This window comes from Pholcus phalangioides, unplaced genomic scaffold, assembly GCF_987345545.1.
Source record: "Pholcus phalangioides strain wild (caught in Gottingen) unplaced genomic scaffold, Ppha-v1.0 ptg000024l_1, whole genome shotgun sequence".
NCBI lineage: Eukaryota > Metazoa > Arthropoda > Arachnida > Araneae > Pholcidae > Pholcus > Pholcus phalangioides.
Genome location: NW_028301616.1, coordinates 15,213,604 through 15,226,781, shown reverse-complemented (window position 1 = coordinate 15,226,781; position 13,178 = coordinate 15,213,604). Strand labels below are relative to the sequence as shown.

The following is a 13,178-nucleotide window of genomic DNA, read 5'->3' as shown; positions in this document are numbered from 1 at the left end:
AAGTGAAATTTTTGTAACAAACAAAATCTTATTATTTGAGACGAGTCCCTCTCTAATATCCTGCAACAGCTGCCCCCTCCCCCCGCTGCTGTGCGGTCGTGTTGGACTGTCATCGTAGGGGATGCAGAGGTTTGAGCCCTGTTCGAGGCACAGTGGTGGCCTGCTAAATTTTGTTTTCTAAGGTTTCCCAAATTCGAGGTGCGAATGCGAGCCGGTCTCGCATTTAAAAAGTCTTTCTGCAGAGAGCAGGCAGAACATGATATTGACATAACATGAAAATTTAAGCATTTTACCATCTTTACTTCAAAGTATGGAACACAGGTGGCAGCACCAGCAAGCACACAAACAAGTTAAACATATACATACATTCGTACAACACGTTCTGACATGTACTGATTCGTTAGAAATTCCGCAGCAGAGTGTTACGAGGTGCATGTTTGGTTTGGTAGTATTATCCCCCCCCCCCGATAGTAAATTTACAGCGTGGAGAAAAACAAAAAATAATCGTCCTGGGCTGGAACACTATCGGCCCCCACCATTGTGAGGACCATGATTTTGGAAATGATAGTGCATATCATTTGTGTAAAAAAGTTGAGTATGGTAACGAATAGAATGGAACACCAGATAACAGTGCCACTTGTTTAGCAATAATTCTGTGATTTTCGCAAACACTTTATTCTCCCTCGCCCCACTTCAGGACATACGAGGAGTATCAGTATCGTATAGTATATAAGTATAATTCTTTTTTTTTTTTCTTCGGCAAGAAAACATCCAAAAGCTAAGAGAGGCTAGAAAAGGAATGCACGCGGGGGAAAAAACAAAAACACTCATATCAATGAAGAAATATATGTTTCAAAGTGGGAAAAAAATTCCCCTAGAAAAAAAACAAAAATAATTCTGGAAACCTGAAAAGGAGGGTCATCATTTCAACTTTTTCCAGAGGGGGGGGGGGGCAAAGAGCATGTACTCAATGTATGTGTGTATATATATATACATATATATATATATATATATATATATATATATATATATATATATATATATATATATATATATATATCATTTGTAGTGTATTTTCAAAAGCCAGGTCCCTCCCCCAACCCCCCAAATGACGGGCCTGCAAAAGAGGCTAATTTTCTGAAACATAGGAGGGCGTTTGAAATGACATTAAAAAGGAGGATGGTTAGTAACCTTACCCTAGCCACACTGGAGTGACATACTTAAGTTTGCACCATTCATAGGAACTCTACTAATATTTCTTGTGCCTAAATAATGAAAGGTGAAGACCATAGGTGCCCTCCCTCCCTTCTGTGGTTTCCAACTTCGAGGTGCAAATGTGAACCGATCTTCCCGTTGAAAAGTCTTGCCACACAGAGCAACAAGCCTACGATGATATAATTAATCAATCATTACACTTCACTCATAGTTAAAAAAATAGATGGCAGCACTACACGCAACAAGCCATTGTATAGAAACAAAATTCACAGATTCATTACACATACACACACATTCCAACATGTACATGACAATTGTTTGGGTTCAAAGACCGTCATTCATTATTAGTTAATTCTCAACGTTTCCCCAACGCTAGTGGTTGGCATCATCAGGAGAATTGATAAAAACTGGGTCAAAAGTCCTTGAAAACCTTATCAACTATGTACCAATACGTTAGCAGTTCCGCTAAGGAATGTGGATGAGGTGCATGTGTGATTTAGTAGTAGCCCACAAATATTTGGTGATGTTTGGTTTGTTGCCAACTTAAATTTAGACGAGCTTTAGCACTCTTTAAATTCATATTTCTGAGGCAGAATTTTCATTTTGCTTGTATGAGTGAAGAACTTCTTCAAAAGATAACGATCAAATGGTTGTCCCACTATACTCTCCTAGAAGTGGAAGACTTCACTCATGCAAGCAAAATGTTAAATTTTATCCAGGCCTGTCATTTGGGGGGGGGGGGGCTTTATTTTCAAAAGCCAGGGGGGACAACGCCCCCCCCCGCCGTTGAAAATACACTGCAAATGGTATATATGTATATATATATACAAATATATATATATATGCGTACCTTTAGTACATGCTCTTTGCCCCCACCCCCGGAAAAAGTTGAAATGACTGCCCTGGTTTTATCGCTTATTCTCGATGGCGAAACAGCTAAAAATCTTTCCATCACTGTACAAATGATCGCCACAAGGCCTAACCTGTTTCATGGTGACAGTAAATTCTAAAAATTTTGTGCTGTTGCTCTTGAACTCCAATTCAGTAAGATCATGTAGAAAATTTGAGGTGTTAGTGTGTCAATTTCTTTTAGTCGCTGTGGCTATATAGCACCTGAGATTTTGCCAAACCCAGCTGTAGGATTTTGTATACAGTTTATATCTACTTGTTTTGTGGATTTTCTTTTATGTTGCGGTTCCAAAATTAATCAAGTTTTGTTATTCTCATATAGCATGATAGCAAATCGTTGACTCTGCATTCTGACTTCGATGTTATATCTGGTATCTAAATTCCCCATTCTGGAATAGCTAGAATTCTTCTTTGTTTTTTAATTTCTCGGAGAGCCATTTCGAAGGTAAGGTTAGAGTAGAGTTTTCTGAATGTGTTTTTGGTGTCTTTCCAATTTAATGAACGTATCATTCTAATTGATTTAAAAGTTGACAATGTTACTGAAATGCTTTAGTATATCAAATACTCTAAATTTCTGTAAAAGACATAAGAATTTAGTTCATCAATCCCACTAGAGATGGAACGTAAATATTTGGTTACTATTCTGTGTTCGGCCCTTCCACCGAATATTCAGTTTGGCTGAGTGTTGTTTAGATATTCGAAATAATATTTGTCTAAATCTAAGTAGAGATGGGACAGATATTTGGCCTTTTTGCCAAATATTCGGTTCGGCCGAATAATGCTTAGGTATTCAGCCAAATATCTGTGTCAATAGTTTTATTTTTAATAAAAAACACTAATTTTAATGAATTTTTTAAAATTGACATTCAGCCGCCAAATATTTGGCCGAAACATTAATCGAATATATTCAGCTATTCCACCAAATCACTATTCGTCCCATGCCTGAATCCCACAACATGCTTTTACTTGTTGAGGCAGAGTTCTACAGTCTGGGTTCCAGCCATGTGAGTGTTAGACAATGGAAAAAATCCTTGGATGAATTTCTGTTCACACAAATCAGTCACGGCTTGTCCCTTCTACGAGAGATTCATCTCGGTTAAAAAAATATTTTTCCTCTACTGGCTTATTCATTCTTACTTATCAGATGCAATTCAGAATCCAATCTTAATGTGTTTCTGAGAAATGAAATGGATCTCACAGAATTGAAAAAACTGTGAAGAGCTGAGAACTGTCTCAGCTGGGAAAGCTGTGACTGTTCTTTGTGAATAGACCTTTAGTGTATCATAGTTTAGGTTGCATTTCTTTTGAAGTTCAATACCAATTTTATCTGATCATCGAATGATGTCTTGATACCATTTTTGTTACTAAATTAAGTAATCCAAAGACACTGTCAGTTGATTTCAGAAATCGCCTAAACCAGGAGTGCACAATCACATTAATTATGAAATTCACACAAAAAATTACAGTTAATACACGACATGACGTTCAACTGCCAACTACGCAGGACATGAAGAAAAAGAGCGGAATTATGGCTCTTCTTTCCTCTCTCTCGGGCGAAAGTCTGTGCCACAGCCGTATCTATATGATCTTAAATCATTACAACAGCTTTTGAAAACAAGACAACAACGAGCTGATCGAGAGATAAGAGTGTGTGCATTATTTCCTCCCTCCACACACACACACACAATGCTCAGGGGCAATAAATCCCACTCCCCCAATGACAACCAAGGTCGTTCCCCGTTGTCTAGTACATTAACCCAACCCTTATCTTCCCAGAATTTTTCTACAGATATTTTTTATTCACCGATCCTCCATTTAAAAGTTCATGTTAAGCGTATTTGTTAACATTATATCACCATAGAGAATGATGGGACCATGAATTCTTTTCATGTTACCCACGTTTCATGTTAAGTGGGTTCACATTAACGAGGTTTGACGGTATACTGTATTAATAATAAAAAAATAATAAGTGATCACATGTTTTATTGTTATTATTTTTATGTATTTTAATGATGGCCTTTTTTTTTTCTCGAAGTATTAAATCTGCTGATATTCCATGAATCATGCATTGATGCAGATTATCTGGTGACTTTTTACATTTCTTTATGGTCTTGCGCATTATCTAATGAGAGGCCTGAATATATGAGCTGGTGCTCCATTTAAAAAAAAAGTCTCACCACTGAGAGCAGGCATCCTGGCAACATGGTACTTGCAAAATGCCAAAATTCAGGCTGCCACTTGCACTTCTGATCAAGTCTTAACAAATCCCAATGTACCAGGTTGCTATGGTTACTAAAGAATTAGAACTGATGCCTAAAATATTTTATTTGTGGTTAATAAATTGGAGCCTGATAAAAACACAAAATTTTCTGAATTCATGTTGGGGTGTCCGCCAATGTACAGAGGCATCAGTGAGTCCCAGAAAAATAGAAAAAAGTTATATATACACACACGTGAGACTTTCTTAAATGCACCAATTTGTTAGAAATTCCCCAGAGGTACATGTCTAGTTAGTAATATTAAAAAAAAAAAAAAAAAAAAAATGGGGTGACCAGAGCTATGTGGCATAGTTTTCAGCTTTTGATTTTTCGATTTTTTCCTGTAATATTTACAGTGAATGTGACTGATGCTGTAGATAGTGGTACTCCTTGGCTACAAATTAGTGATAAAAATATCTCTTGAAATTATACAAATACAACGCCACAACAGGCAAAATGCCCAACGAGGTGGCTGAGAAGAAGATGCCCATAACGGATATGGATGTCATATATTTCAAAAATACAGCAACCCAATTAAAAATGCAATTACATACAACATATATATACATGATAAAATATTATACAATGCCCATAAAGACTACTTATTGTTTTCTTATTCTAAGTGTGGATAGCTTCTCAACTTACCCAACATGTTTATCATATTTCTTTTTAAATGTGTCAATTGTGTTAAAATTTACTACTTCCGGGGGTAAGCTATTCTATTTATTAGCAACACTATTACAGAAAAATTCCCTGTGACACCATAACTTCGCATTACCCTTACCAAACGATAGTGGTGTCCCCTTGTAAAAGCAGTTGATTGACAGTGTTATGCTTAGTTCTTCAAAATATTGTTTATGAAATTGTTTCAACTATGCCAACTTACCCCAGATAGGGGGTGAGTTTTCGCACTCCTGGGTTAAGTTGGCATAGCATGATGCTTAATAAGGTCTTAGAAATAAATGTGAGTTAAGAACTACAAAACATATATTTCAATACAAAAATGTAGAAAAAAAAAGTATTTTGAACACTCAATATTTTGAAGTAGAAAACAAATGTAAAAAGAAAAGCTACAAAAAAAACCAAAAAGAACAAGGAAGTCATTTCACAGCTTCACACCAAGAAAGTAGGTTGATTGTGCTCACTTTAACTAGTGGTTGTAATTTTCACACAATTTTGCTGCGGTTATACAAAATTGATGAGTTGGCATATGAAATGTGTTCTATGCCGACATGCCCCTCAGACATGCAAACTTAACCCAACATGACACTTTAGACAAGAGGGCTACCTCACTGTTCCGCAAAAGTTTTATAAAGCATTCTAGCACTTGAATACAATAGTTATTGACCACTCTAACTTATCACAACTGTTGAAAACGCATCAACATATTCTAGGACTTCACAGAATAACAAAAGTTTTATGTGAAAAAAATACTTTCTTGGCGGAAAAAAATCAAGAAACTTACCATCCTTCCTTTCTGGGAAATTTCATCATACTGAAACTACAATGAATGATACAACACCCTCAGTGGAACTAACAGTGGCTCAATGTGTATAAGAGAGCAGTGACTAAAAAAGGAAAAAATTGGGGTTCCTATTCAAGCTTTTAAAATAATGCTTAATTATTATTTAGCCGTAAGAGGCAGAGGTGACTGTTAAAAGGAGGTTTAACTGTATTTATTTACCGCATGCTAGATGGCGTCAAACTTTTCTTTAAAAAATCAATAAATATACTAAAAAAAGAAGATTCCATATTCATTTTTTTAAAAATGTAATGAACTCTAGACTCCGTGATCTTGAGTCTTGCAAGTAATAAGAAATATCAAGAAAAATGGCACAAAAGGTATGTAAAATTTCATCATGTGTATATTTTTGTTTTAGTATGCAGGCATAGTGTAAATTACATTCGATTGGGACAGTTTGACTGTAGTGATTAAGGAATAAAAATTATGAATTTAATTCTAGCAAAAAAAAATCTGGAAATCTTATTACTCTAAAGAAATACAGGTTATTTTTTATATTTAAAACTTTACTCATCTGTAAAGCATTCCGAGAGTAAATATTACTGTGCATATTATATAGTAAAATTTGTACCTATATCACTAAGTGGTGGAAATGATGTCCCCGCTTTTCATTCATTACCTAACTTGTTTCACTGTGTTTCTTGTGACCCCAATGAGGCATTCTGGTGGTTAAAAATTTTATAATTTGGACAAAAAGGGTGGTGCTCATCTCCAGGTCTGTTTTTGTATGCAAACTGTTGACGACACTGTATGCATGTATAATAATTGTATTAAAAAAGTAGAATTCTTTGAACAAAAAGATAAGGAGCTGACTAGATATGATCACATTAGGAAGGCATAAATGTGTTTTTACTCTTTTTGTCAGCAGGAATTTTGAATTGATTTTGGTATAGCTTGTGCCTGATTTCATGCTAATGTGTATATATCTTGTTGACGGTCTGCCTGCTCTTTGTGGAGAGATTTTCCTTTCGTTTCAATAATGCTATATTTTTTACATTTATAATATGTTTTTGGTGATTTCATAACATTAATTTCACAATCTTGCTGAAACAGCTGATTTTTTTTTTTTTTAAATTTCCAGCCATTTCAGATTCACTGTGCAAAACTATGTTCTTTGACATCAGGGCTTGAAAAATCCCAGGTGTCAAGTTGACTAAAAAATCAGTAGTGGCGCCTGAAATTTTCTGTATGTGATTGCTAAATTTTCGTCTCTGAATGGTACAAAATTTTCTGATTTCAATGTCTCTTTTAACATAGGGACAAGACATCAAGTTCTAGAAAAGTTGAAAACCATAATTTAGTGCTGGTTTTTCTTGAACAAAAAATTCATGCTTGGCTCCTAAGTAATTAGGCTTGCTCCATACATTTTTTCCCAATTCATCATGCTCTGCTTAACATATGGTCAGAACTATAGTGCATTTTTCTATCCATTAATTGTTAAAAGTTTCTTAGGCAAAGAGTTGTTGTAGGTACCATTGATTTTATTCACATTATCCCAAATTTAGTGGTTGACATCATCAGCAGATATGTCTAAGATAAAGTTACCAAATATACTGAATTGAAGAAATGTTTAGAAGAAACTCTACTGAAGAAGATGATGGTTCTTTGCCCTTTAAATTGGCCACGGCTACAAAAGAGTGGGAATTGTCTGGCAAAGAAAGAGGCGTTTTTCCCTCAGCCTACAACACATCACAAGGAAGGAGACTTTCTTTGAATATTAATACCTAGACAAACTTTGGAAAGAAAAGTTTGGCAGTCTCTTCCGGGAACCGAACACTGGTCCTCTTGAGATCCAGACAAACACACTAACCAATATATCACACAAATTTTCTTTCTTTATAACACTCATAGTAGCGAGATGTGCTGAATAGAGACACAATTACACAGTGGCAGTTAAGAGAGGATGCAAAGTATCTACTCATCATGTTCTGCTACTATGCTTGTGATAAGGAAAGAAAAGTTGTGTCTCTATAGGGGTATTAGTTTGTGCGCTCATGCAGATTGCTAAAGGATGAGGCTTGATTTCCATCTGGGACTACCAATTTTTCTTTCTGATGTTAGTTTTGGCATTTATATCCTGAAAGTCTCTTTCCTTGATGTTGTTTCATGGCAGAGTTCCAGTTAGACAGTGTTTATCAAATCTTTTGTTGTTTGGCAGCCTCTGGGCTGATTTTATTAAAAAAAAAAGATTTTTGAATTTTTGTTTAAAAAAATTAAATTTTGTTTTTTTTCCAGAATGTTCCATAGATAATGAGTTTAAGCCGGCTGCCCAGTCCATCGGTAGTAAATAATGTGACAGAAATGCTTTCTGTTGTGCTGTGTAAATATGGCCATCTGCATCATAAAGATTTACAGAAACTAGCCATATCTATTTGTGATGAAGCTATGCACATGTTTTCAACATGCTCGTGGAGCCAAGCTATATCGTTCTTTCGCCGCTTCTCATTGTTTTTCATTGTTGGGGCAGATTATGTCTGTGCTGCAAAATGTGACGATCCCCACAGTGTGAGTCTAAGCGGTCGAGATGGGGGAATTGCGACCTTTGTTTATATTTTCCTGAAAAAATTCTGTAGCATGCCATATGTTTCATTCATGAATTTTTTCACGAGTTTTTGTTTTACATCAAAGCAAACTATATCGAAATTGAATGCACACTTTTTCAAAAATGATGAGCATTTCAAATTTTATGATGATGGGACTGTAGAAAGCATGGTTACATACAGAAGTAGCACAGATTTTGTGGAAAGAAATATAGGTATAGAAAACGAAGAAAAAGCTTGTGCATTTTTTCAAATGACTCTTGGAGTGAGTGGTGGCATGGATTACAATGATCTTATACATAATTTAAATACTCCACTACCGAAAATCGGTTCTTTCTTCTTAGAGTTGTCGTCGATCGAAAAATTTTGTTACTTCAAGAATCGCCAGAAAACTTTTTATATTTGTAGCAATGGTTACGTAATGCTAGCCGAACAAGCATTGCAAGCGGTAATTGAATTCTTCCAATCACTTTTGCAAGAAAACAACAAAATTTATTACTTAAAACTGGTCAAAGCTTTGAGAAACTCCAATCTGTACGTCTGTGAATATTTTGACATTAATACGTTCTCTGAGGTGATTGATTTCTTTCATAGTAATCCTAGAGCTTTTCACATTGAAAGTGATTTCTTCGTATCTGCTGTGACCATTTCTCCACGCGTAAGTGAGGAAGAAAAACCTGCACATGGTTTACTAATGCACAAAAGTCCAGAATCGCATGATGGGGCAAAAGAAAAAAACCCTCAAATTCTCTCCGTACAAGCTGGCTGTAAAAAATGGGAATATTGTGTTGAAAATGTTCCCTCAGAAGAGCAAGTGATTATGTTTTTGCTTTCCCATCTTGGTAAGCAGAACATGCATTATCGCAAGCTGTTGTTCAACTGTTTTTGTAAATCGCCATACTTACTGAAATTCTTTGAAGGCTACTCATCGTCTCAAGAATTTCACTTTTTTAAAAAACACTCGAACTATTTCCATTTCGGGAGTAACGGCTACGTCTCTGCTGTTCGCAGTAAAAATTCATTCAGGACCCAGAATAAGGAAGAAAAATCTGTTTTTTCCAATGTTATATGTAGCAAATCTGTTGAGTATCATTTCAACTTTTTTAAAAATGCACCTGAGCTTCAGAAAAAAATGAGAGAGCACTTTTTTCACGTTCGACTGATAGACAGGGTAGTAGAAGTTTTAGAGAAAAACAATCAAAGGAAGTCAACTGTTTCCCGGCTGATGAATACTGCTAAGTCTTCTGGTGAATACTTTGCATTTTTTTTATACAATATGTCTCTCCAGGACTTCTCTGATATGTTAAAGGTCAGGCCAGATATATTCATGGTCAGTAATAAGGGAATTGTTCATCTGACCGATAGGTTAACCAAAGAACCAGAAAAAATTGTACAGACTAGTCCCAAAGCTTGCTTGCAAACAACTGAAAGGGATCAGACTTCACATCAGAGTTACTCAGACAGTGAAAGTTCATGTATAACTACATGGGAAGACCTGGACATTTCTGAAGAACATAACTTTATTCAGAAGAATACAGATCTCGAAAGTAATATACAGTATGAAAATGGTCAAAACCCAACTGAGATAAAATTAACAAATACATTTGCTGAAGAAGAGTACCATATAACAACCAACAACTCCAGGTCATTGAAAACTAGTCCTAAGACCCAACACAAGCCTGTATTTGATAGAAATATATCAAATTCAAGTGTTTCAGTTCACACAAATATGTCTGTAACTCAGTGCAGTCAGAGTTTCACAGACTGTAAAAACTTGTATAAATCTACATGGGAAGATCTGGATATTTCTGAACATGACTTTATTCAGAAGAAGAATATCGATCTTGAAAGTGATACACAAAATAAAAATGATATAAACTCAACTGTGATAAAATTATCAACAGATAAATTCGCTGAAGAGGAGGAACATATAAAAACCAACATCTCAGCAAAAACTAGTCCTAAGACTCGACACAAGCATGTATTTGAGAGAAAAATATTAAAGTCAAGTGTTCCAGATCATGCCAATGATACAACAATAACTCAATGTAATCAGAAATTCACAGACGATAAAACCTTGTGTAAGACTACGTGGCAAGAGCCGAACATTTCTGAAGAACATGACTTCATTCAGAAGAATAATACAGATCTTGAAAGTAAAGCACAGTATAAAAATTATCATAGCTTAACTGCGATAAAATTATCAACAGATACATGTGCTGAAGACAAGGACCATATAATTATCAAATACTCTGATTCATTGAAAACTAGTCCACAGACCCAACACCAATCTGTATTTAAGAAAAAGACATCAAACTCGAGTGTTCCCAATCATGCAAATGATATAACTGCTTGCTATCAGAATTTCACATACAGTAAAAACTTATGTAAAACTATGTATGAGGGCCTCGACCTATCAGAAGAACAAAACAGTGCCTGTAAAAAATATGATAGTCTTGATAATTATGCACAATGTGAAAATCATCAAAATGCAGCCACATTAAAATCAAAAACAGATAGTTGTGCTGAAGATAATATAACAAGTGATTCTAGGTGCATGAAAATTGATGAAAAGGTTCAAGGCCAGCCCATATGTGAAAGTATGCAATCTATTTCAAGTATTCCTGATCATATTGACGAAAATTATTATTCATCTGATGAATCGTGCGGCTTTGAAGTCCAGGAACTATCAGAGCTCGCGATATCAGAACAGCCTTGCATGTTAATACATACATGCAGTTCCAGAGATATTGAAAAACAAGACGATGAATCAGAGACTGCGCTTAAACATGAAAATATGACTGATTTGAAAAATGTTCCAATCAACAATTCAAAAGTTCCTCCGAAATCAGACTGTGTTCAGAAGCCTGATACAATTAATGAAAGAAGTTCTGGTTCACAGACTATTTGTCAGGATCAGTATATCAAGTGCCTCATCGATACAGTCAATCTAGCTTACGAAGAGACTAGGTCAGCCAAGAAAGTGTTGCAGGCCTTTTTGGACTTGAATAGATTGGCAATGGGGAGCTCTAATTCTGAAAGTTTCTTCGAAGAATACCTTTCCAATAACGAATCTAATATCTGGCAATTTCAGTCCAGAGTGGAACAAAAATGTGTGGAATTTTTCAGGAGAGTTTTGCATAATGCTGGGGTGCCCATAATTGTGTCAGATCTCAAAGTGCTCTTACTAGCTGCTAGTGATGATGTCAGAAACCATATGAGTTCCCATTATCAGAACGCTAACTTTGTTTCTTTTTTTCTGAAGCATCCAGATTGTTTCCACGTGGATGAAATGCACTATGTGTACCTTAAGTTATTATAAGTTTTTTCATCATTTCAGATTTCATCTTCTAATGCTTTTGAAGCTGTGCATCATATGCATCATCATCATCATGTTGTGATAAAATTTTTTGCATCTTTTTTTTTGTGTAAATAAAATTATTTTTGATTTATATATTTGTTGCAATAATAATTAATGGGTCAGTCGGTGAAGAGTGTCAAGTAATACTTGAAATTGTGATACTTGAAAAATTAAGAAAAATATTAAGGTTAGACTGAACTGTATTAACTAGCTTATCATTTAATTTTCAAGACTCAATCTGAAGTTGTATTTACAAATTTTCTTCAAATGCTGTATTAGTCTCATATTCTCTTTGCTTTTGAATGAAAATCTGGTTTCCATAGTTTTTAATGCATTACAGTTAGTTTTATGTGCACGAGAACTGATGAGCCTGGAACTTCATCGTTCTCAAACACTTTGTTTACAGACTGTAGGCAGTGGACAGCTATTGCTATACTTTTTGTCATCCTTGTCATAGTCGTATTACTTTTCTTTATTTTCTAATATTTGTTGTTATTGTTTATGTTGTCGATTTAACTTTTATATTCATGAAACAGAATTAACGAAATATAAAGGTTACATGCTTTCTGAAACTTACATCAACTCTTGTGCCATACCTTGATTTGAACTTTTGTATCCATTTGTTACATGCAACAAATATTTGTCAGTGCTTTTGGAATTTAAGCATAATGCTTAACACGGGATTCCTATTCCATCAGCTGCGATTTTTTAAATCTGATGTTACACAAACAGGGTGATATATTAAAAACTATTTATGTTATACAGAGGTACCTTATTTCATATATTTCTTCAAAACTGTCTTTTTCACAATGAAAATACACATGCAGCATCAGTATAAATCCTAAAGTAACATTTTTTACAATTTTACATTTCTTTTGTATTTCAAGAAATACATTATTTCATCATGAAAATTTCAGAATGATGTACAACTGTGCACCCAAGCTACTTCTGACAACTTTTATACATAAAACACAATAAAAATGTTAACAATCTGTATGGATGATTCTCATGAAATTCGCCTGAATTGTGTGTCCCCCAGCAATTTACGCATAATATATTTGCCATAGAATTTTTTATTTTGTTTCTTTCTATTTACATTCCTGTTTCTGACAACAAGTTGCCACTCTATAATTTTTTTATCAATAGATCTTCAAAATTTGCTTGAACAGATTTTCATTTCTTAAGGAAATGCCCTTCTCCTGTCTGCCCCCCAGCCCATTTTTCAAATTTCAAAATAACTTTATATCTTAAAACAAAAAAATGTATTTTTGGAATCATTATACTTTCATATTTTATCTTTTCAAATAATTTTTTTCAATATTTTATAGCCAAATGAAAATTTCACCCAGCTTTTGTTTTTTTTTTCCATTTGT

At 34.8% G+C, this 13,178-nt stretch overlaps 1 protein-coding gene across 1 annotated transcript; it reads left to right on the top strand.

Annotated features, from left to right (window-relative positions):
- The first annotated feature begins 2,445 nt into the window (after nt 1-2,445).
- On the top strand, nt 2,446-11,897 carry LOC149068830 (uncharacterized). The gene is made up of 2 exons (XM_089250889.1): nt 2,446-2,569; nt 8,140-11,897. The coding sequence occupies exon 2, from the start codon at nt 8,155-8,157 to the stop codon at nt 11,764-11,766; it is 3,612 nt and encodes a 1,203-aa protein (XP_089107015.1). The 5' UTR covers nt 2,446-2,569; nt 8,140-8,154; the 3' UTR covers nt 11,767-11,897.
- The last annotated feature ends 1,281 nt before the right edge of the window (nt 11,898-13,178 follow it).

Bases quoted from the DNA above. Each gene is read 5' to 3' on its own strand.
- LOC149068830 (XM_089250889.1), top strand. From the start codon at position 8,155: ATGAGTTTAAGCCGGCTGCCCAGTCCATCGGTAGTAAATAATGTGACA.